General features: G+C 38.7%; 1 protein-coding gene across 1 annotated transcript in view; it reads left to right on the top strand.

The window, feature by feature from the left end:
- Nucleotides 1-21321, top strand: part of MDN1 (midasin AAA ATPase 1) — a 173047-nt gene that overhangs the window by 43889 nt on the left and 107837 nt on the right. The window contains exons 16-23 of the mRNA XM_047857750.1: nucleotides 1779-1990; nucleotides 9726-9829; nucleotides 12227-12371; nucleotides 12846-12942; nucleotides 14401-14514; nucleotides 16529-16676; nucleotides 17471-17581; nucleotides 20516-20667. Coding sequence (XP_047713706.1) covers nucleotides 1779-1990; nucleotides 9726-9829; nucleotides 12227-12371; nucleotides 12846-12942; nucleotides 14401-14514; nucleotides 16529-16676; nucleotides 17471-17581; nucleotides 20516-20667 — 1083 coding nt within the window. The remainder of the gene's footprint in view (nucleotides 1-1778; nucleotides 1991-9725; nucleotides 9830-12226; nucleotides 12372-12845; nucleotides 12943-14400; nucleotides 14515-16528; nucleotides 16677-17470; nucleotides 17582-20515; nucleotides 20668-21321) is intronic.

Genomic DNA, 21321 nt, shown 5'->3' with positions numbered 1-21321 from the left:
CTTAACTTCCCTACAGTCTCTTCCATTGAGTAGTTAACAGTCCTTTTAAAGTATAATCAGATTGCATTACTCTCTGTCTCAAATCCTTACACTGACTTCTCAGGCCATTTAGAGTATACTCCAAAGGCTTTTTTGGGCCTATAAGACCCTTCATAATCTAGCACTGGTACTTCTCTGACATAATTTTCTCCCTTCGGCTCTGCTGTTGAGCTCCAGCCACACACTTTCTGTGTTGCACCTGGTTGCTTGCTGTTCTCTGTGTGGCATCCCTTGTGGTCCACAGATGTTTGGCTTAACTCCTTTCCTTGCTTGATTTGGGTTGCCTTGAAACGCTCATCTTTAACAAAGCCTTCCTATCATATTTAAATTACCAGTGCCTTCTCCACCCAGTCTCATTTATCTATAATCATAGCACTTAACTACTATTTGATATTTTATAGTAGATGTCTTTTTCTATTCTTTTGTTAGATTGTAGGTGGGGGAGGACCTTGTGGGTCTTGTTTACTCAGTGCCTAACACCTAACAGGTACTCAGTAAATTTTTGTTGAATAAATTGAATAAATGTCTTTACTAATGTGTTAGTGCTTACTGGTAAGTGTACATGAGTTTGAAGTTCTCATACTTTTTCTCTCTGGAATCAGACTCTTTGATGGATGCTCAGTATCTGGGCATTGGTTTTGCTTATCTCATGGTTTCTCTCTCACAGTCCAATGAGTAAATAGTGTCCATGAGTTTTCTAATTGTGCTTGATTGTTGCAAAACATACTTGTTTTTGTTTTAGTTCCCAAATTATTTTTTGTGGAAATAAAAGTTATGTCATTGTATTTGAATTATAGTATTTAGTATCTTAGGGTATAGAAGATTGTATACCTGAGGTTTTCCAGGAACAATTAGTTGCTGCTTGAGCAACTTCTAGCTACAGCAGTGGTTCTCGACTGTTTATTATCACCTGTCACCTCCAGATATTACAATTAATATGAACTAATTTCCTAGCTCCCCAACAGAGAAGTGCTATAGAATAAGAGAGAATCTAAATACTAAGAAATAAAATGTTGAGCTTTGGAGGGCCACAGACCATTGCAACATCTAAGGTTTTGTTGCTGTCCTCTCTCCCCTAGTTTTTCTCTTTGAGAGCAATTCTCTCCCCCATCAATTGAGAAGGCATGAGCTGTGTTCACTTTTCTTAAGCTAACCAGTTTCAGATGCTGTATTTTATTCTAAGATATTCTGAAAACTTTTGGTCAATCTTGATAAAATATGGTTTATCATTGAGTCTTCTACGTGATGTTTATTTAAACATGTTAGTAAAATAAGTGACATGCCTTTCACTGCCCAACTATGAATTTCAAATTCTTTTCATAATACTGTTTTTACCTTCAGTGTAGACTCTTCAAACATTTAGAATGAAGAAAATCGGTTATAATTTAAAACTTTAACATAGATTGTTAATATAGAGAGAGTGAGTCTGAGCAGAGAAGAAGGGCAGAGGGAGAGGGAGAGAGAATCCCAAGTAGTCTCTACGCTTGGTGCAGAGCCCCATGTGGGGCTCAGTCCCATGACCCTGGGATTAGGACCTGAGCCAAAATCAAGACTTGGATGCTCAACTAACTGAGCCACCCAGGCACCCCTAAAGCTTTAACATAGATCTTTAAAGTATTTTGATATTATTTATGATTTTGAGTAAATGAAATCTTGGACCTATTCCTATTTTCTAACACATGATTTCTAATCTCTAGTAGCTTCAGAAGTTTGGGAATTATATTTACCTTTTGTTTCAGTTACAAACCGGTGGACCATAAACTTATTTGGCTGCCCTTACGGGAGGCATTTGAAGAACTCTTTGCCCAGACATTTTCCAAGAAGCAAAACTTTACATTCTTAGGACACATTCAGACCTGTTACAGGCAGAAACGGTGGCATGATCTCCTCAGACTAATGCAGCATGTACACAAGTCGGCCGTCAACAAGGATGGAAAAGAAAGTGAAACTGGTAAGAACAGGACCCATACTGCTAGTGGGAGGCCATGAGGCTTTGGCTTAATTAACAGAATTGAAACCAGTGACCAAAGGGTTAATGGAACTAATAAGCACAGCTACAGACTAATAAACCAGGCTGCAGTGTTTTCCTTTAAATATCCGTGCCTCTTCTCCTTCCGGGAGACAGATTTGAGGCTTGCTCTCCCGTCTCCTTGTCTCACTGTCTCTTTTTTTTGTTTGGTTTTTAAGATTTTATTGTTAAGTAATCTCTATACCCAAAGTGGGGCTCAAACCTACAACCCTGAGATCAAGAGTTGTGTGCTGTATGACTGCCAGCCAGGCACCCCTTGGCTGCCTCTCAAGTAAACCCTTTCCTTGCTACATAATTGACATCTTAAATGGCTTTGCTGTGTGTTGGGCACATGAACTGGAGTTTAGTTACAAATTTGGTGAGCCAGGCAGGAGCTTTTTGCCAGTGGTTCATGAGCCCCTAGCCGACAACAACAATCTGGGGGAAAGTCTAAGCAGCTGCCTAGGCTCTTTTTCCTAAGGATGACACTCCCTGCCCTGACTGGGTGCTGCCACCCCTCAGTGTTTAATTTAGCTCTCATGGGCAGGGAATGGTTTTTGGTTTGGGCAGATGTGTCTTGGTGAGGTCATTTCTTCCTTCCATTTGGTTTGGCTCTCTTAGCATCCTTCCCTTGCTTAATTAGAAAAGGTTGACTAGGAAGCCATTTGGTTCAGTTGGTGAAGCCCTGACTTTTAGGGAGGAACCAGTGCTCACAGAGGTACTCGGGGTTTCATTCATTTGGTTTGTTGTTGCTTCTTTGGGGATCTTTGGGTAAAATCAGCTGCATTGTAATTGGAAAATGGGAAATGACAGTTTGATTCCTGAATGCAGCCTTTTGGGTTATATTCTTTAAAACTGAGCAGTGCTTAGTTATGAGCCCATGAAAGGAAAAAGATGATCTTTTTTGCGACACTGCTTGGTCATAATATTCATTAGACTCCAGGTAATGATGACCAATTAATGAATCCATGCGTTATAATACCATTTGCAGTTGGATTTGTTCTGTAAGATTTTGTTTGCATCTTTTTTGTATATTCATGTGTTCATGTATGTTGTAAATATGAGAAAATTTCTCCACCTTTGGATAGTATTGCTAAAATTAGTTTGTAAAGGAGTTATATATAAGTTGGTTTAAAGGCAAGTGCTTGTGGGGCACCTGGGTGGCTCAGTCAGTTGAACCTCTGACTTCGGCTCAGGTCATGATCTCACAGTTTGTGAGTTTGAGCCCCATGTCGGGCTCTGTGCTGACAGCCTGGAGCCTGCTTCAGATTCTCTGTCTTCCTCTCTCTCTGCCCCTCCCCTGCTTGCATTCTCTCAAAAATAAATAAACATTAAAAAAAAAAATTAAAAGAAAAAAAAAGCAAGTGCTTGTAAACTGTAGACATTCTAAAACTCAGAAACTAATGTAAGTTTTTCACATTTACGTGATCTGAAAAAATATTTGGTATTAAAGCTAATTTAAGGTTGTTGGTTTAAGGTTGTTTGTTTAATAGACGTGTGTTTAGAATTAACAGCATTGCTTCGATTTACTTAAGTCAAATAAGTTGATACAAAAAAATTTTTTTAAATATATGTTTCTTGGGAGAATGACTTTCTTCTAAAGTTTAGATTGGCAATCTAAACGTAACTATTAAGAAAAAAGAAACGGATATAAATAAGATAAAAAAGTTTATAGGTTGGGGAGCCTGGGTGGTTCAATTGGTTAAGCACCTGACTTTAGCTCCAGTCATGATCTCTCGGTTTATGAGTTCAAGCCGTCTGTTGGGCTCTGTGCTGACAGCTCAGAGCCTGGAGCCTACCAGAGATTCTGTGTCTCCCTCTCTGTCTGCCTCTGTCTCTCTCTCAAAAATGAATAAACATTAAAAAAAAAGTTTATAGGTAAACTTTTAAGTAGCTTTCAAAATCTTTGGTTACCTATAAAGTTTTACAAAGTTAAATGATGGGTTAAGTAAATTAAGTATCTATATAATTTCCAGGTAAGAAAACATTAATTACTAAACATAGTTTTATCTGCTTTTGGCTTCCTGTTACAGAGAAACTAAAGATATTTGGGTTTATTAGTAAACATGTTTTATGGTACACTGAAATAAGGCATACATTTAGAATTCTTCAGTGTAGTCATAAGTTTACCAATATAAAAAATGCCAACACAACAAACAGTTTACAATTAGTTACTACTTAGTTTTTACTAGAAACTTAAGATTTTTTAAGAGTTAAGAATTCTAATACATATAATTAGAATTACTGGAAATGATAAGGGAAACAATTTATATATGCAAGGAACGTGAGACTGGGTATGTAAAGAGGAAAAATGTAGGTCAAAATATGAATGTAAAAAGGAAAGTTGTAGAAGGTTTGTGAGAAGGGAATCTTTGGAAAGGAATTTTTGTGCATGGTAGTCACTAAGATTAATGATGTTAGTTGTTTTTTTGTTTTTGTTTTTTTATTATTTTTTAATTTTATTTTTTATATTTTAAAATTTACATCCAAATTAGTTAGCATCTAGTGCAACAATGATTTCAGGAGTAGATTCCTTAGTGCCCCTTACCCATTTAGCCTATCCTGCCTCCCACAACCCCTCCAGTAACCCTCTGTTTGTTCTCCATGTTTATGAGTCTCTTCTGTTTTGTCCCCCTCTCTGTTTTTATACCACTTTTGTTTCCCTTCCCTTATGTTCATCTGTTTTGTCTCTTAGAGTCTTCATATGAGTGAAGTCATAGGATTTGTGTCTTTCTCTGACTGACTAATTTCACTTAGCATAATACCCTCCAGTTCCATCCACATAGTTGCAAATGGCAAGATTTCATTCTTTTTGATTGCTGAGTAATACTCCATTGTGTATGTACACCACATCTTCTTTATCCATTCATCCACTGATGGACATTTGGGCTCTTTCCATACTTTGGCTATTGTTGATAGTGCTGCTATAAACATGGGGGTGCATGTGTCCCATCGAAACAGCACACCTGTATCCCGTGGATAAATGCCTAGCAGTGCAATTGCTGGGTCATAGGGTAGTTCTATTTTTAGTTTTTTGAGGAAACTCCATACTGTTTTCCAGAGTGGCTGCACCAGCTTGCATTCCCATGTTTTTGTTTTTTTAAAGAGAGAGAGCGTGCACACGGGAGAAGGGGAGAGGGGCAGAGGGAGAGAGAGAAAATCCCAAGCAGGCTCCTCCCTTAGCATGGAGCCCGACACAGGGCTTGGTCCCATGTCCCTGGGATCATGAACTGAACCAAGAAAAAAATCAAGAGTTGGATGCTCAACCTACTGAGCCACCCAGGAGCCCCAAGATTATGGATATTAGTATGTAAAGTTTATTAGGGAGTGGTCTACACCTGGGTAACAGAAAGGGGTAAGAGAGCAAGATTAAGCAGAAATTGAGCAGTGACACACTATCAACAGAAGCCATAGCTGATTCTCTGAGGAGTTCCAAAAGTTGGATTTTCTTGAGAACCATCCTAAATTGGGGCTGGACTTCTGTAATAGTCATTGGATGTGACCACCTGGGAAGAGGGCATGCCCTTGGCAGAGCAATTGTCTTCAGTCAAGGCAGTCCCTGATGGCATCTGAGAGTTGAGGACTGAGAGCCTTTCATTTCTTTTTTTTTTTTCCTTTCTTTTTTTTTTTTTTTTTTTTGTTTTTTTTGAGAGAGAGCCAGAGCAAGAGCATGAGCGCAAGTAGGGGGAGGGGCAGAGATGGGGTGGGGGAGGGGGAGGGAGGGAGGGAGAGAGAGAGGGAGAGAGAAAGAGAGAAAGAAAGAGAATATGAATCTTAAGCAGGCTCCATACCCAGCACAGAATCCATCAAGGGGCTCAATCTCAAGATCATGACCTGAGCTGGATGGTCAGCCAACTGAGCCCCCCCAGGCGCCCCGAAAGCCCTTCATTTCTGATGGAGATTCTGGTTAGCACGTCACCGCACGTGCCGCAAGAGATCAGATCTGTGCAGTGCCCTAGATGTCCTTGTCCCAATAACTATATATCAACATTGGAGATGACAGGGAGGAAAAAAGGAGGGACTGCATACATTTTTAAAGAATTCGTCTTGTTGGAAGAGTACCTTTTAATACAGGAAGTATACTGGTATAAAACTGGAATTAGGTTTTTCTGTTAAAATGACAGTTTCCTTCGGTTATTGGCCTAATAAGAAATTATAAACAAAGGTTTTTCTTTATCATTAATGTAACCTGCTTAGAAAAACAAAGTTTCTATGTTTTGTCTCTGTTAGATCCTTGATTATTTAAGAAAAGACTTCAGTGTTGCTAACAAATCTGTAACCTTCTGTATTTGCCTTTAGAATCTCTTATTGCTGCCTTGGCTAAATAGATAATTAAATACTAAATTTTGTAATGATTTGTAATCCTGTTTTGGCATATGCTTTAAAAATTTCTCATATTTCTGACAGACTTCCCAAAATTCAGCTTCTAAATGAAGTCTTTTTTTTACCAACTAGGCTTATTTGGTATATCAAATCACATGGGAAGCATGGTCAAATAAGTGATGATAAACCTTCTAAGGTTATAAGATTTTATTATATCATCACTTGTAATTCTAGTTATTGAAATGCTGACAAATTTCCTTGTCAACTGCATTATAATGAAGTCCCATCATATCTTTAACCGTGGCCATTTTGTAATCTTTTGTCATTTATAGTTACTATTTTACTCTGATGATCTTGCAAATACCTTTCACCTTTAATGCAATGCAAGGAAAGAACTTTTGACAAATACAGTTTTCTCATATCTTTAAGATCATAAAACTGAACTAGGTATAAATTTCTGGAACTAATGAAAAAACTGGATTCAAGCAGAGTAACATGGGACTGAAAGAATTAAGAAAAATGGTTTCATTTTTTATGACTTTTGTTTGAAACATTGCTGGCTCTTTAATGTTTGCCCTTCCAGATTTAAGGAAAGTTTTTCTCTTAAGCTGTGACTTGCAGAAATTTAATACAGTATTCCTTTGTAAACAAATATGAAACATTCATTTTTTTCCCCTACCTGATTCCTCCAGAATTCAAAAATTCTCAGTGAATATTCTTATATTTTCATGGCGGTTATTATTATTAGCATAAGTTCTCTAAGAATCTGTTCTATTTGTAACAGAACATCACTGGAAACAGTGGTTATATTACCAAGGCTCTGACTGGAATGTCCTATTTGAGTGTAAAATGCATAGACTCAAATGTGACCACATAGCTTTAAGGATCTAGGTTGACTCTATGGAGCCCATAAAGCCCCTTAGGAATAACAACTTGATGCCTTGCTTATAGTGTTTCTAGCAGCCTTATCAGGCCTAGCTTTGAGAGCCCACCTGCAGGACTGCCTCCTGAGCTAAGACAACTGTTGAACAGAACTAACCTATTAAGACTAAGACTGGTTTATAACACCTGGAGTAAACCTCATATCTAGGGTCAGAATAGTTAAACTCAGGCCAAGAAGAAACAATATTGAATTGTGAGGTTTTTCTAACAAAACAAAAACTTGTCAAAAGTGGAGAATGTTAATTTTTTTTAATGTTTATTTATGGGGGGGGGGGCGCAACGTATAGAGAATGCAGAGCCTAACACGGGGCTCGAACTCATGAACCATGAGATTATTACCTGAGCTGAAGTTGGACACTTAACAACTGAGCTACCCAGGCGCCCCAAGAATGTTAATTTGTAATGGTATACAAGGACTTTGACTATACTGTGATAACCCATCAACAAAGCTGAAGCCCTTTCCTTAGTACATGCCCATGGGGCTAGTTGGAAGGGAAGGGGACCTTTGACCTTGGAGAAAACAAGACAAAAAACAGAAGAGCCAGAATCACCCAAACCTTGGATGACATACCTTGAGCGCAGATTTCACCCACCATCTTTGGAATAAAATTTTGCTAACTATTCTTGTGAGCCCCAACAGATCTTAAGGTATTTTTCAGGAGACGGACTAACAGATGAGTGTGATTACTTCGGGTTACTGGTTTTGCTATTTTGCTGAATACTTTATAGCAGTTTGAATCCATAAGCAATAAAGGCTAGACACCAGGTGAAGGTTTTTGCACATGCTTGGAATGCCACTATAAGAACAGCTGTGTCTCTAATGGAGGAAAAGATAGTGGCCAGATTTCCTGCTTTTTTACTGCACAAGGATCTGAATATGGACATGCAGAAAAATAGACCAGATGGGTGTACCCACATGGTGGCCCCTGGAGCTGATTGAACACACCTGGTCAGAGTGGGAGATGCTGTGCTAGCCCTCCAGGATCCACCTGCTACATTATAAGAATATTCTTCTCCACAGTTAAATATTTCCTGAATTCACCTGCTTACTGTGTCATTGGTGTCACAGGCCAACCCCTACCATGAAGTAATGCCAGTTGACTTTGAGGAAACACCAAGACTTCAATCAGGCAGCTGGCTTTAAAGGAATGAGGAGATTCAATAGAATTCATTCAATTGTGTTTGAGACTGGTTCCAACACCAGTGAGAAATTCACCTAACATCAGAGCTTCAGGGCATCGCTATGAAAGAATTGGTTGGTGATAATGCAGTTGTCAGCCACAGCAAAAAAATGGGATGTAGTGATAAGAAAGAGCATTGGAGATGCAGTTCTTCCCCAAATTGTAAAGCCCCTTATTCTTGATAAAGTTTATTTGCTGCATGATGAAGATAAGGACTTTAGCTGTGCCTGGTAGTTTGTCTGGTTGCTCAAGATGTCAGCTTTCCGATGTTGCTTCAAAACAACCAAAGAAGACACTACTAGTTTGTTCAAGCAGAATGCACAGGTTAAGCTAAGTACCAGGGAATATTACCAAGAAAGCACGAAATTGTTTGATTCCTCAAACCGTGAAATTGCACCCTGTTTCAGCAGGAAGTAGCAAGAGCTGTCATCATCCCAGTTCCTTCAGGAATAAAGCATGATCAAAAGACAATGGGGATTGAAACTGGTAACCAAAGGGTTAATGGAACTAATGATAAGTGCAGCTGCAGACTAATAACCACAGATGCAACTTTTTACCCACATCTGTTTTCGTTTGCCTTTAAATATCCCTGACTCTTAAGGCTTGCGTATTTGAGGCTTGCTTTCCTGAGTCTCCTCATTTGGCTGCCTCTTAAATGCATCCTTGCTCTCTGTTTGGCTTTGCTGCATGTCAGGCAGACAGACCTGGGTTCAGTTATAGAATTAGGAGAGGAGTTTGGGGAAGAATGAAGCAATACAAATTGGAGCTTTCTGGGACTTAGGGGCAAAGATGACTAATTCTGAAGTATTGTCGTTCCTGTGATTCTAGGCAAGATTTCCATAAAAACATGGTTGGTGATGTTGATGTACCAGTACCACTTACTGGTCACTCAATCTTATTTCCTTAGAAAATAAGTTCTTCAAAAAGCTAAGTTCTATAGTCAAAGGGGTTTTGGTAGCTTAGTTGTCTTCTATGTGCTTTCTTATCCCTAAAATGGGAGTAAGAGTACCTACTTGAAAGGATTGTTGTGAAGGGTAAAAAAATTAACTAATATACACATGCATATATAAATGACCTGATTAGTATAGTTGCTGGTACATAACATTATATAAGTGTTAGGACTTATTTTTTAGTATGTCTAAGATGTTTGATTTTTATATGAGTTTTGTGTGTAAGTTAAATGTATTACAACTCAAAATGTGTGTTAAATTCTTGTCTTTATTCTTTTCTAGGGTTACTCCTAAAAGAGAAATGGGAAGCATTTGGTCTTAGACTCAGCCATGCTCAGCAACAGATGAAAATGACTGAAAATGCCCTCTTGTTTGCATTCGTAGAGGTATTTTGCTTTGGCTGGCTATCTAGGTTAAGGGAATGTTGATTTGATGCAAAATGCAAGTTTAGGCAGGCTACTATTACTGTTGATGTTTTTAGTGCTTGCTGTTTAAAATTTAATAAATACTAATATTTTGTGGGGAGGATTTCTGAAAAATGTCCTTTATGGAAATTGTAAGGTCTTGATAATCACCATTTTTTAAAAAATTTTTTTTATTTTTACATTTATTTATTTATTTTTGAGAGACAGAGAGAGACAGAGCACAAGTGGGGGATGGGCAGAGAGAGGAGACACAATCCAAATTAGTCTCCAGGCTCTGAGCTGTCAGCACAGAGCCTGACGCAGGGCTCGAACTCACAAATTGTGAGATCATGATCTCGGCTGAAGTCAGACGCTCAACTGACTGAGCCACCCAGGCGCCCCAGCACCATTATTTTTAAAGTTGCAGTTGAGGATGACTAGTGAACTCTGTTTCATGGCGGAGGCCGTGGCCGGGAGATTTGAGTGTGTTCTCTTTAGGCATTACTTTCTATTCTAGTAAATGGATAGCTCTATTGTTTTCTGTCCTGTGACCTGTGGGAAAGATCATCTTAATTAAATTTTCATGATGGAAGCTTATTAAATTCTTTTGTAGCATAATTGACTATGCCCTGAGAAAGGTAGGAATCTTATTTGAGATGGTGTTTTGGTGAGAGAGCAAGATCAGTCATATGTGCATCAGTATGGGAAATTTGGTCGTCATTGCTTAATCTTAGTAGGATTTATTTCTAAAATCACCCATTAGGATGTCAAGTGCTTTCAAAATAGGGTTTATACCTGGGGATGCAAGCTGGTACAGCCACTCTGGAAAACAGTATGGAGGTTCCTCAAAAAATGAAAAATATAGCTACCCTATGACCCAGCAATTGCACTACTAGGCATTTATCCAAGGGATACAGGTGTGCTGTTTCGAAGGGACACATGCACCCCCGTGTTTATAGCAGCACTATCAACAATAGCCGAAGTATGGAAAGAGCCCAAATGTCCATCAGTGGATGAATGGATAAAGAAGGTGTGTGTGTGTGTACACACACACACACACACACACACACACACACACACACACAATGGAGTATTACTCGGCCATCAAAAAGAATGAAATCTTGGCCATTTGCAACTATGTGGATAGAACTGGAGGGTATTATGCTAAGTGAAATTAGTCAAAGAAAGACAAAAATCATATGACTTCACTCATATGAAGACTTTAAGAGACAAAACAGATGAACATAAGGGAAGGGAAACAAAAATAATATAAAAACAGGGAGGGGGACAAAACAGAAGAGACTCATAAATATGGAGAACAAACTGAGGGTTACAGGAGGGGTTGTGGGAGGGGGGATGGGCTAAATGGGTAAGGGGCACTAAGGAATCTACTCCTGAAATCATTGTTGCACTAGATGCTAACTAATTTGGATGTAAGATTTAAAAGATAAAAAATAAAATAAAATAAATAAATGGAAAAAAAAGGGTTTATACCTATTTTATGATTTGGCATTACAGTGGAGTTCAATACATTTGTTCTGTTTTATTGTTTTCAATTAAATTTATTGAAGATTCTGTTAGGATCATCATGAAAGCAAAAGTACAAAGCCATTTAATAATAAAACAATCCAGTTTTTGATGTTCTGTCACCTGTGTAGATTTTAATATTTATCTTTCAGTGTTCTTGGAAGTAGAACTTGAAAAGATAACTCAGTAAAGATGAGAAAGATTTATTTTGATATTCTTCAACAAATGTGAAAGGCTATGTATTACAACCACTGTACCTTCTTGATTTAGTCATTTATTTCATCTTTGCATACTTGTCAGTATACTGACCCTGTATTTATTTTGGGTGCTTTTAATAACCATTTGGGCACCTATAAACATCTGAATACATTATAAGTTACAGGTTACCTCACCATGTATCTCCTGAGATGATTTACTTTGTTGCATCTCTCTGTTAGGCTCAAAGATATTCCCTTGACCCTTTTGGACATTTAAAAAAGGTTGTTTTGGCCTTAGCTCTGACAACAAGCTGGCAGCCATTGGGCCTTTAGGGTGAAAGCTCATCAAATACAAGAGGTTTGCCCTTGCCTCTTATTTCTTTCTTTTTTTTTTTTTTTTCAACGTTTATTTATTTTTGGGACAGAGAGAGACAGAGCATGAACGGGGGAGGGGCAGAGAGAGAGGGACACACAGAATCGGAAACAGGCTCCAGGCTCTGAGCCATCAGCCCAGAGCCTGACGCGGGGCTCGAACTCACGGACCGCAAGATCGTGACCTTTGCCTCTTATTTCTAATCCTGCTTGCATAACTGCTCTTGGTGAGTGTATCTTTATTTGAAATGGATTTTTAACATTTTACTTTATCTTTTTTTAGGGTACACTAGCTCAAGCTGTAAAGAAAGGAGAGTGGATCTTATTGGATGAGATTAATCTGGCTGCTCCAGAAACATTAGAATGTCTCAGTGGTTTACTTGAAGGCTCCTCTGGCTCACTGGTGTTGCTAGATCGAGGAGATACAGGTAGCACTTGATCCCTTTGGGGTTTGACTTGGCACTAGGCCTTGTGGCCTCTTTAGAGTAAGATTCTTTTGGTTAGGTGTGTTACATAGGTCTCCCAGTGTTCATTCCCTAGTACTAATTTTCTGACAACTTAGGTAGCATGGGGAATGCAAAGAATAAGATAATTTGTCAAGTTACTTGGGTAGTAGGTAATAGATGTGCATACTCAGTGACAAAATATCTGCTGTTCAATATAATGAACAACGATACCTTAAAAGATGGTGGAATGGCAGCAGAAGATTAAGGGGTATATAGGCCTGGAAACTGTTCAGTGGGGTTTCAGAAAAAGCAAGGATGGTTTAAGCAGCCAGCAGTAACAGTCTGAGGCAGGGTGTCTTGGCCTTAAGTTTTGGGGCGTTAGATAGTCTTCCTCTGTGGACCTAAGGCTGATGACTTGATGTTACCAGTAGAGAATTTATAATTTTCTTTTAACAGAACCACTGGTTCGTCATCCCGACTTCCGTTTATTTGCCTGTATGAACCCAGCAACAGATGTGGGCAAAAGGAATCTTCCACCAGGAATAAGAAACAGGTGAGGAGACATGGACTGGTTCCTGGGGATGGATGGATGGATGGATGGATGGATGGATGGATGGATGGATTTATTTATTTATTTATTTATTTATTTATTTATTTATTAAGTTCTCTTTGTTTATTGATTGGTAACACTAACACAACCAAACCTCATAACAATGCTTGAGATTTCTTGATCTCTGATAAGCGGAATCCTTCCTTATGTGTCATATTCCTCTACTTTCTCCAGATGGTAGGAATACAGAGGACTCCAAAACACTGGAGAATTTTTCCTTTAGGTTGTTAGTATGACACTTAATGGATCATGGATATTGTTGAAAACAAAATTTTTTCCTCCTTCAAATATCTTTGTAGTTACCAGAGAAATTTCACATACTGATAAATGTTTAAGTGCATTTTAGGAATGGAATCCCTTTGGACGAGACCAGTGATTTGTAAAAAGCCTTTTAAGTTTCAGTTTTCATCATTAAGCACTGACTGACACCAATAAGGTACCTAGTTGTTGGTATCTTATATATGTAGCATTTGGGAAAAGGTGAATGATCTAATTTTGTTGGTGATCTTTTGTTGAATTTCGAGTTTTAAAATGGTGTTAAAATTTTATTAGATTCCTCCCTCCATTATATGAGTAATGAAACCTTCTTAGGAAAATGTTATAAATTTCATTATGTATTTTCCTTTGCTCCTACAATTTTATCATTTTTTCCCCATGATTTTATTTTTGATGGTGATGTTGATACTGTTCTGTTGTTGTTGCAGCGTGTATGTTTTATTACATGTAGTTAGAATCAAAAACACCTCTGAAAATGAGGACAAATGTCTTACTTTTGTAACTCTTTCTTGTAAGGACTGTACATGAAAAACTTCATTACATGCAAATAAATTTTTGGCAATAGTTATCTTTCATTTCATTATGGTCCATATGTATCTACATGAAAGGCTTTTATTTATTAATTTAAAAAATTTTTTTTCAATATATGAGATTTATTGTCAAATTGGTTTCCATACAACACCCAGTGCTCATCCCAAAAGGTGCCCTCCTCAATACCCATCACCCACCCTCCCCTCCCTCCCACCCCCCATCAACCCTCAGTTTGTTCTCAGTTTTTAAGAGTCTCTTATGCTTTGGCTCTCTCCTGCTCTAACCTCTTTTTTTTTTTTCTTCCCCTACCCCATGGGTTTCTGTTAAGTTTCTCAGGATCCACATAAGAGTGAAAACATATGGTATTTGTCTTTCTCTGTATGGCTTATTTCACTTAGCATCACACTCTCCAGTTCCATCCATGTTGCTACAAAGGGCCGTATTTCGTTCTTTCTCATACATGAAAGGCTTTTATAGTTTATACTGTAAAAAGTTCAAATGAGTTTACATAACTTCTTGTGTTTTCTATTTTTTTATTATCAAAACAGTTGTATTCCTCAAAATTTTCATTCTGTAATAATAATTGTCTTCCAGGTTTACAGAACTTTATGTAGAAGAATTGGAAAGTAAAGAAGATTTACAGATTCTTATTGTGGATTATCTGAAAGGACTGAGTGTGAATAAGATCACAGTGCAAGGAATTATCAAGTAGGTTCACTTTGGTTTCTCTTGATAAACTTTTCCCCTGAACAAACAGTGTATGCCTCATGCATCTATATTTATTATTTCTTTTTTGCTAGAGAAGGATTATCATTAAGGTTTCTGTTTTAAAGTAGGGACCTTATGATCTTCTTTGGATTTTCCTAATGAAGCTACATTGAAAGCTTAAGAATCACCACGTATGAGAATATTTAAGTAATTGGATAATGCTGTCCTAATTACTTTTGTATTCATAGCTACGAGTTTGCATCCGTGGAAGATGTAACTGGCTTCTCTTTTGATCTGTCTTGATGAAATCTTCATTTCTGTAGTTTGCATACTACTTATGTGGGATATAGGGGGGAAAAGGTTGGTAAAATAAGGGATTCAGGTTTAGAATTAATTGAGGCTTAACTGAAAAACATACAGACTAGCCATGTGGCTTGGTGCTTTCTTGAGTCTTTTTTGTTTTTCTGTTTTTGTTTTTTATGCCTTGTGGATAGGGCATAATCTTTTATATCAGATAACTGGATTCTCATACAGGCTGTGTCAGAAACGAATTCTTTCGTCCTGGGCATGTCACTTAGTTAATTTTGTCTGTTGTCTAGATAGAAATACACACTATGTAAGTTGTTTTGTTTTTAATTTATAGGGAGGGAGGGAGAGAGAGCGAGTAGGGGAGGGGAGCAGAGGGAGAGAGAATCTTAAGCGGGCTCCATCCTCAGTGCACAGCCCAATGAGGGACTTGATCCCACGATGTTGGGGTTATGACCCGAGCTGAAATCAACTTGGATGCTCAAACAACTGAGCTGCCCAGGTGCCCCCTGTGTAAAGTTTTGAAATAGGATCATATTAATGTTTTACTTTGCATTTTGTGGTTTGTTCCTTATTTTTTATACAAATAATTACTGAGTTGCCCAGGTACTAGGGATACAGCTATAAATAAGAGACAGAATCCTGGTTCTCCTCATAGACCTTTTAATTCAAGAGGTGAAGGTAACCAATAAATAAGGAGATACATACTGTAATTTTAGGTTGTGTTAAGTGAATAAAAATAACACCACAAAATGGGGATTACAACATACAGGCTTAGAGCCCTATTTTACATAGGTTAGTTAAGGAGGCATTTATGAAAATGCTTTGAAATGGTTTACCAATTCCACATTCTAAAATTGGAACACTTTTTGTTAGCCAAGACTTTGGACAGAAGTATAAATATGTGTGGTTAAAATTCAAAAGTGGAGATAAAACAGGCTAGATAAAGCAGAGGCTCTTGTAAAATGCTGATAGTACGAGTAGTAAGTAGCCACTTTCTGCACAAAGAAGAATATATAGCTGAATTGCAAAGAGGCAAGCCAGATCCCATTTGGGCAAGCACTTGGATTTCATCTGTGACACACATTTGGTTACTCTTGATCTTGTGTAGCTGATCATCAGTTTCATGAAATTTTAAATTTCTTGCATTTCATGTTTCAGTCTGAAACTTCTTCCATCTTGTTATCTTCTGGACCCCTAAAGCCAATGGCAATGATAACAGTAACCGTCAGCTTATATTCATGCTTTTTAAATTTTGTCATTATTGATTATGGCCACATCTATGACCTTTCAGACCACCATGAGTTTTCTCTGTGCTTATCCATCACTATTGTCGCTAACATAGGAACTTTATTTCCCCATTGTATTAGAGCTAACTCTGAAACATTATGTTTGGACTCTATATATTCTTGGTAAAGGCCTCTCCTGTCTCTCTTTTTGTTATGAATCCAATGTTTCTCACCTCTCCTCTTTTCATCCTAAAGGAAATTGATAGATCCTTTTTTTTGAAAGAGTCTGTGAGCGTGTGAAAAATAGATTTAAAAGAGAATGTGAGAGGTTTTGGTGAATGCTCTAGCAAGTTGTATGCAAGCTTAACCATCTAATTCTGGGAAAATGGCTTTGGGCCTTATGTAGAAAAATTGGAATAACAGCAAAATAGTGAATGCTAATCAATTAATAAGTCACCTGAACTCTGTCCTTTTTGTAGCTTGTACACAGCTCTACGGAAAGACTCTGGGACAAAATTAGTGGATGGAACTGGCCATAGACCTCACTACAGCCTTCGGACTCTTTGCAGGGCCCTGCGATTTGCAGCCTCCAATCCGTGTAGCAACATCCAGCGCTCACTCTATGAGGTCTTTCTAAAGTCTGTGTTTTTTGTATGGGAGCTTGGCGGATGGGCTCACCGTGAGAAGGGAGGGAGTGATTATGTGTCTGCCAGGTTTGCCTGTGTTTTCCATTTAGTCAGATAAGCCCAGGACATTTCATACAGTACTACCCTGACCTTCTACCATCCTGTCACATTTAAAAGTTGTTCAGCATGGGGTGCCTGGGTGGCTCAGTCGGTTGAGTGTCCGACTTCAGCTCAGGTCATGATCTCACGGTCTGTGAGTTTGAGCACTACGTTGGGCTCTGTGCTGACAGCTCAGAACCCGGAGCCTGCTTCAGATTCTGTGTCTCCCTCCCTCTTTGCCCCTCCCCCACTCGTGCTCGCTTGCGCTCTCTCTCTCTCTGTCAAAAATAAACATTAAAAAAATAAATAAAAGTTGTTCAGCAGAGGGGGGTGGGGGGATTGCATGCCTGAGTGGCTCAGTCAGTTAAGCATTTAACTCTTGATTTTGGCTCTGCACTGGTGTGAGGCTTGCTTAGTATTCTCTCTCCCTTTTCCTCTGCCCCTTCCATTCTCATTCTCTCTCTCTCTCTCTCTCTCCCCCTCTCTCTTTCTCTTTCCCCCCACTCTCTCCCTCTCTCCCTTCCCCTTCTTTCCCTCTCTCCCCCTCCTTCCCTCCCTCCCTCAAGGAAAAAAAAAATAGTTCTGGGAACCAGTACCATCTAAGAAGGTTGAATTTTGTTCCCGAAATATGTTGGCCTGTTACTGCAGAAGGGTAATTAGTTTTATGCATATTTGTTTATTCTTTTTTTTCCCTAGGGCTTTTGTTTGGGTTTCTTAACACAGCTTGATAGGGCATCACATCCAGTAGTTCAGAAGCTCATTTGTCAACACCTTATCTCTGGCAGTGTAAAAAGTCTGCTGAAGCAGGTATGTTTTTTGATGTTTTTGACTTGTTTAATGTAAATGAATGGCTGAATTATCAACTTTTCAGCTTTTTTTTTTGCAGAAGTAATCTGTTGCAAAAGATTTAAATATTAGAAGGTGTCTTAGATGGTGCAAATTCCCAATAATCCTACTCCTACTCTTTAGAGATTTAAGCCTTATAGTCATTTCCACCTAAATTATGTATGTTTTTATTTTCTTATGTATTCACATTCTGACTGTGTGTATAGATTTATCAAGGCAAATTCTTTCTTGTTTTTATTTTAATTCCTAGTTAACCTACAGTGTTCTGTTAGTTTCAGGTGTACAATATAGTGATTCAAAAATTTTATACATTATTCGGTGTTCATCACAGTGAGTTTTCTTTTAATCCCTTCATCTGTTTTACCCATCCACACTCCCTCCTCCCCTCTGGTAATCATCAGTTTGTTCTCTATAGTTAAGAGTCTGTTTTTTGGTTTGTCTTTTTGTTGTTTTTTCAGACTCATATATGAGTGAAATCATATGGCATTTGTCTTTCTGACTTACTCCACTTAGAGTCAAATTCTAATACACATATCTAATATAAATGATTTTAAAAGGATCATCTTGGGACACCTGGGTGGCTCAGTTGGTTAAGCGCCCAGCTGTTGATATCAGCTCAGGTTGTGATCTCAGTGATGAGATTGAGCCCCGCATAGAGCACCACACTGAGCATGGAGCCTGCTTAGGGTTCTTTCTCTGTCCTCTATCTGCCCCTCCCCCACTTATTCTTTCTTTCTCTGTTTCAAAATAAATAAATGAAATTTAAAAAAAAAATTAAAAAGGACCGTCTCATAAGACTGTTCTGTAGCTTTCTTTTCTTAGCCTAACTGTATACTGGATATAGTTTTGTTTCTGTTCCCGAGATCACTGTGACATGGTTTCTAAAGGTTACATAGTATTTTGTTGCTTGTACCGTAATTTGTGTACACACTTCACATCTGATTGATGGTTGGGCTTCCCCCCCCCCCCCATTAAACACGGTAACTGGGTTGCCTGTGTCACTCAGTTGGTTGAGTGCCCAACTCTTGATTTCGGCTCAGGTTATGATCTCAAGGTCATAGGATCGAGCCCTGTGCTGAGCATGGAGCCTGTTTGGGTTTCTCCCTCCCCTACCCCCCTCCCTTTCACTAGCCCCTCCCCCATTTGTGCACATTCTCTCTCTCATGCTCTCTCTAAAATAAAAAAAAAATTCTAAATTAAAATGCAACTATTTCAGTTTGACAAAGGAAATTATAGGATAACATAGGACTGAAAGATGCACAGTAAGTTTACCAAATAAATGCTTTTTTATGTTGATTCATTCCTTTGTAGGAAGAAAGAGCCTTAGGGACTTTGGACTACTTTAGATTCAATATATTTTCCTCTTTAAAAATTGTACAAATGGGGCGCCTGCATGGTTCAGTTAGTTAAGCGTCCAACTCTTGATTGCGGCTCAGGTCATGATCTCATGGTTTGGTTCATGAGATCAAGCCCCATGTTGAGGCTTGGAAGTTTTCTTTTCTCTCTCTTTGTCTCTTCCCCCATTCACATGCACATACATTCTTTTTTTTTTTTTAATTTTTTTTTTTTAACGTTTATTTATTTTTGAGACAGAGACAGAGCATGAACGGGGGAGGGTCAGAGAGAGGGAGACACAGAATCTGAAACAGGCTCCGGGCTCTGAGCTGTCAGCACAGAGCGCGACATGGGGCTCGAACTCAGGGACCGCGAGATCATGACCCGAGCCGAAGTCGGCTGCCCAACCAACTGAGCCAACCAGGCGCCCTACATGCACATACATTCTGTCTCTCAACATAAATAAACTGTAAAAATTATACACGTAACACATGAATATTTACTTTTGGTAAAACATGAGAACATTGAAAAAAAGACTCAAGCTTGCTTTGATTATTATCTCAATACCATTTTTTTTGTGTGTGTTCCTCATGGTTACATGTGATTGGAGGCTTAAATATTCTTTTTCCCCACTGCTCCTGACTCAGTAGAGGAGCCCTTAAAAGCAGTAACTGCAATGGTGCTTCAAGTTAGGGAACTAAATGTTTGAGGAGAGCACTTCTTTGTAGTTATAGATCTCACCATTTTTTGATCTATGAAAATGAGAGTTTTGTAGAAATCAACTTCATATATTCAAAAGATTATGCTGTCACCCACAATATTATTTTTTTTTAATTTTTTTTTTAATGTTTTTAATTTATTTTTTGAGACAGAGAGAGGCAGAGCATGAGCAGGGGAGGGGCAGAGAGAGAGGGAGACACAGAATCCGAAGCAGGCTCCAGGCTCTGAGCTGTCAGCACAGAGCCAGATGTGGGGCTCGATCCCACGGACCGAGAGATCATGACCTGAGCTGAAGTCGGACGCTTAATTGACTGAGCCATCCAGGTGCCCCCACAATATTATTCTGAATAGATTAATTTCTCTAGATGGTGGCTTTTATTATTTGTTTCTTTGTTTGTTTAATGTCTTCCAGGAAGTCCAGGATGTAATAATGCAAAGGCCATTTCCCTCAATTGAATGTTGGTCCTGTTTTTAGGAACATGGTTTATATGAAGTACATGTTTTTGATCAAAGTACTTCATCAGAGTGGGAAATTTAATAGGTGAAAGAAAAGAACTGAATCATAAATTATTTGAGAATTTACTTGATTCAGTTTCTTCCTCATACACACCTACCACCCACCTGGATTTTAACACGAGTATGTGTCACTTGTCATTGTTTTGATCTCATTCCTCAGAGTAATTTATTTTCACATTTCACCTATGGCTTTAATGCTGAAAGCATTCAGAACAGGGCAGCATTCTTGGTGATAATTTTTTTTCCTACCTTACACTCCTTTCTGAAAGAAAGCCATAGTTGTCATTGGACTATGGGGTTATTTCTCTAACTTGTGTCTTTCAGCCTATTCCAGAACCAAAAGGAGGTCGTCTTATCCAAGTCGAAGGATACTGGATTTCGGTGGGAGACAGGGAACCTACAATAGATGAGACCTACATTCTTACGTCTTCTGTTAAGCTAAACCTGAGAGACATAGTCCGAGTGGTTTCTGCAGGGTATGTGGACCTTTTCTCTTGCTGCTCTGAAGCTTTACCAGAATGGGCATTAATGACATTCCAGTCTTACTTCCATAATTTTTCAAGTGCTGTATTTGTTGTTTGCTGGCTACGTGTCGCTTTTCTCCTGGCACAAAGCATTGTTCTAGTTATATCTTTGGTGGGAGCAACACCCACCAATTATTTTGGCCATCTTTAAAGTTGCTTTCCAATATTGGGCTGATGAATACTTGTCTCCCATTATTTAAGCGAGTAACAGCTAGTCCCATTTACTGTTTCTCATAAGTACTGCAAGAACGGTTGAGATTGTTTTCCTCTGTAATTTTTTTTTTTTTTTAATTTTTTTCAACGTTTATTTATTTTTGGGACGGAAGGAGACAGAGCATGAACGGGGGAAGGGCAGAGAGAGAGGGAGACACAGAATCGGAAACAGGCTCCAGGCTCCGAGCCATCAGCCCAGAGCCTGACGCGGGGCTCGAACTCACGGACCGCGAGATCGTGACCTGGCTGAAGTCGGACGCTTAACCGACTGCGCCACCCAGGCGCCCCTCTGTATTTTTTAAGGAACCATTTTTATATAGAAATTTCTCAGAACTTAAGAAACATTCCATTAGTGATGCATAGGTATATAAACATATTCTTTTATGCTGATAA

The sequence above is a fragment of the Prionailurus viverrinus genome, chromosome B2 (genome assembly GCF_022837055.1).
Source record: "Prionailurus viverrinus isolate Anna chromosome B2, UM_Priviv_1.0, whole genome shotgun sequence".
NCBI classification, from domain to species: Eukaryota; Metazoa; Chordata; class Mammalia; order Carnivora; family Felidae; genus Prionailurus; species Prionailurus viverrinus.
This window is presented reverse-complemented; position numbering and strand designations above follow the sequence as displayed.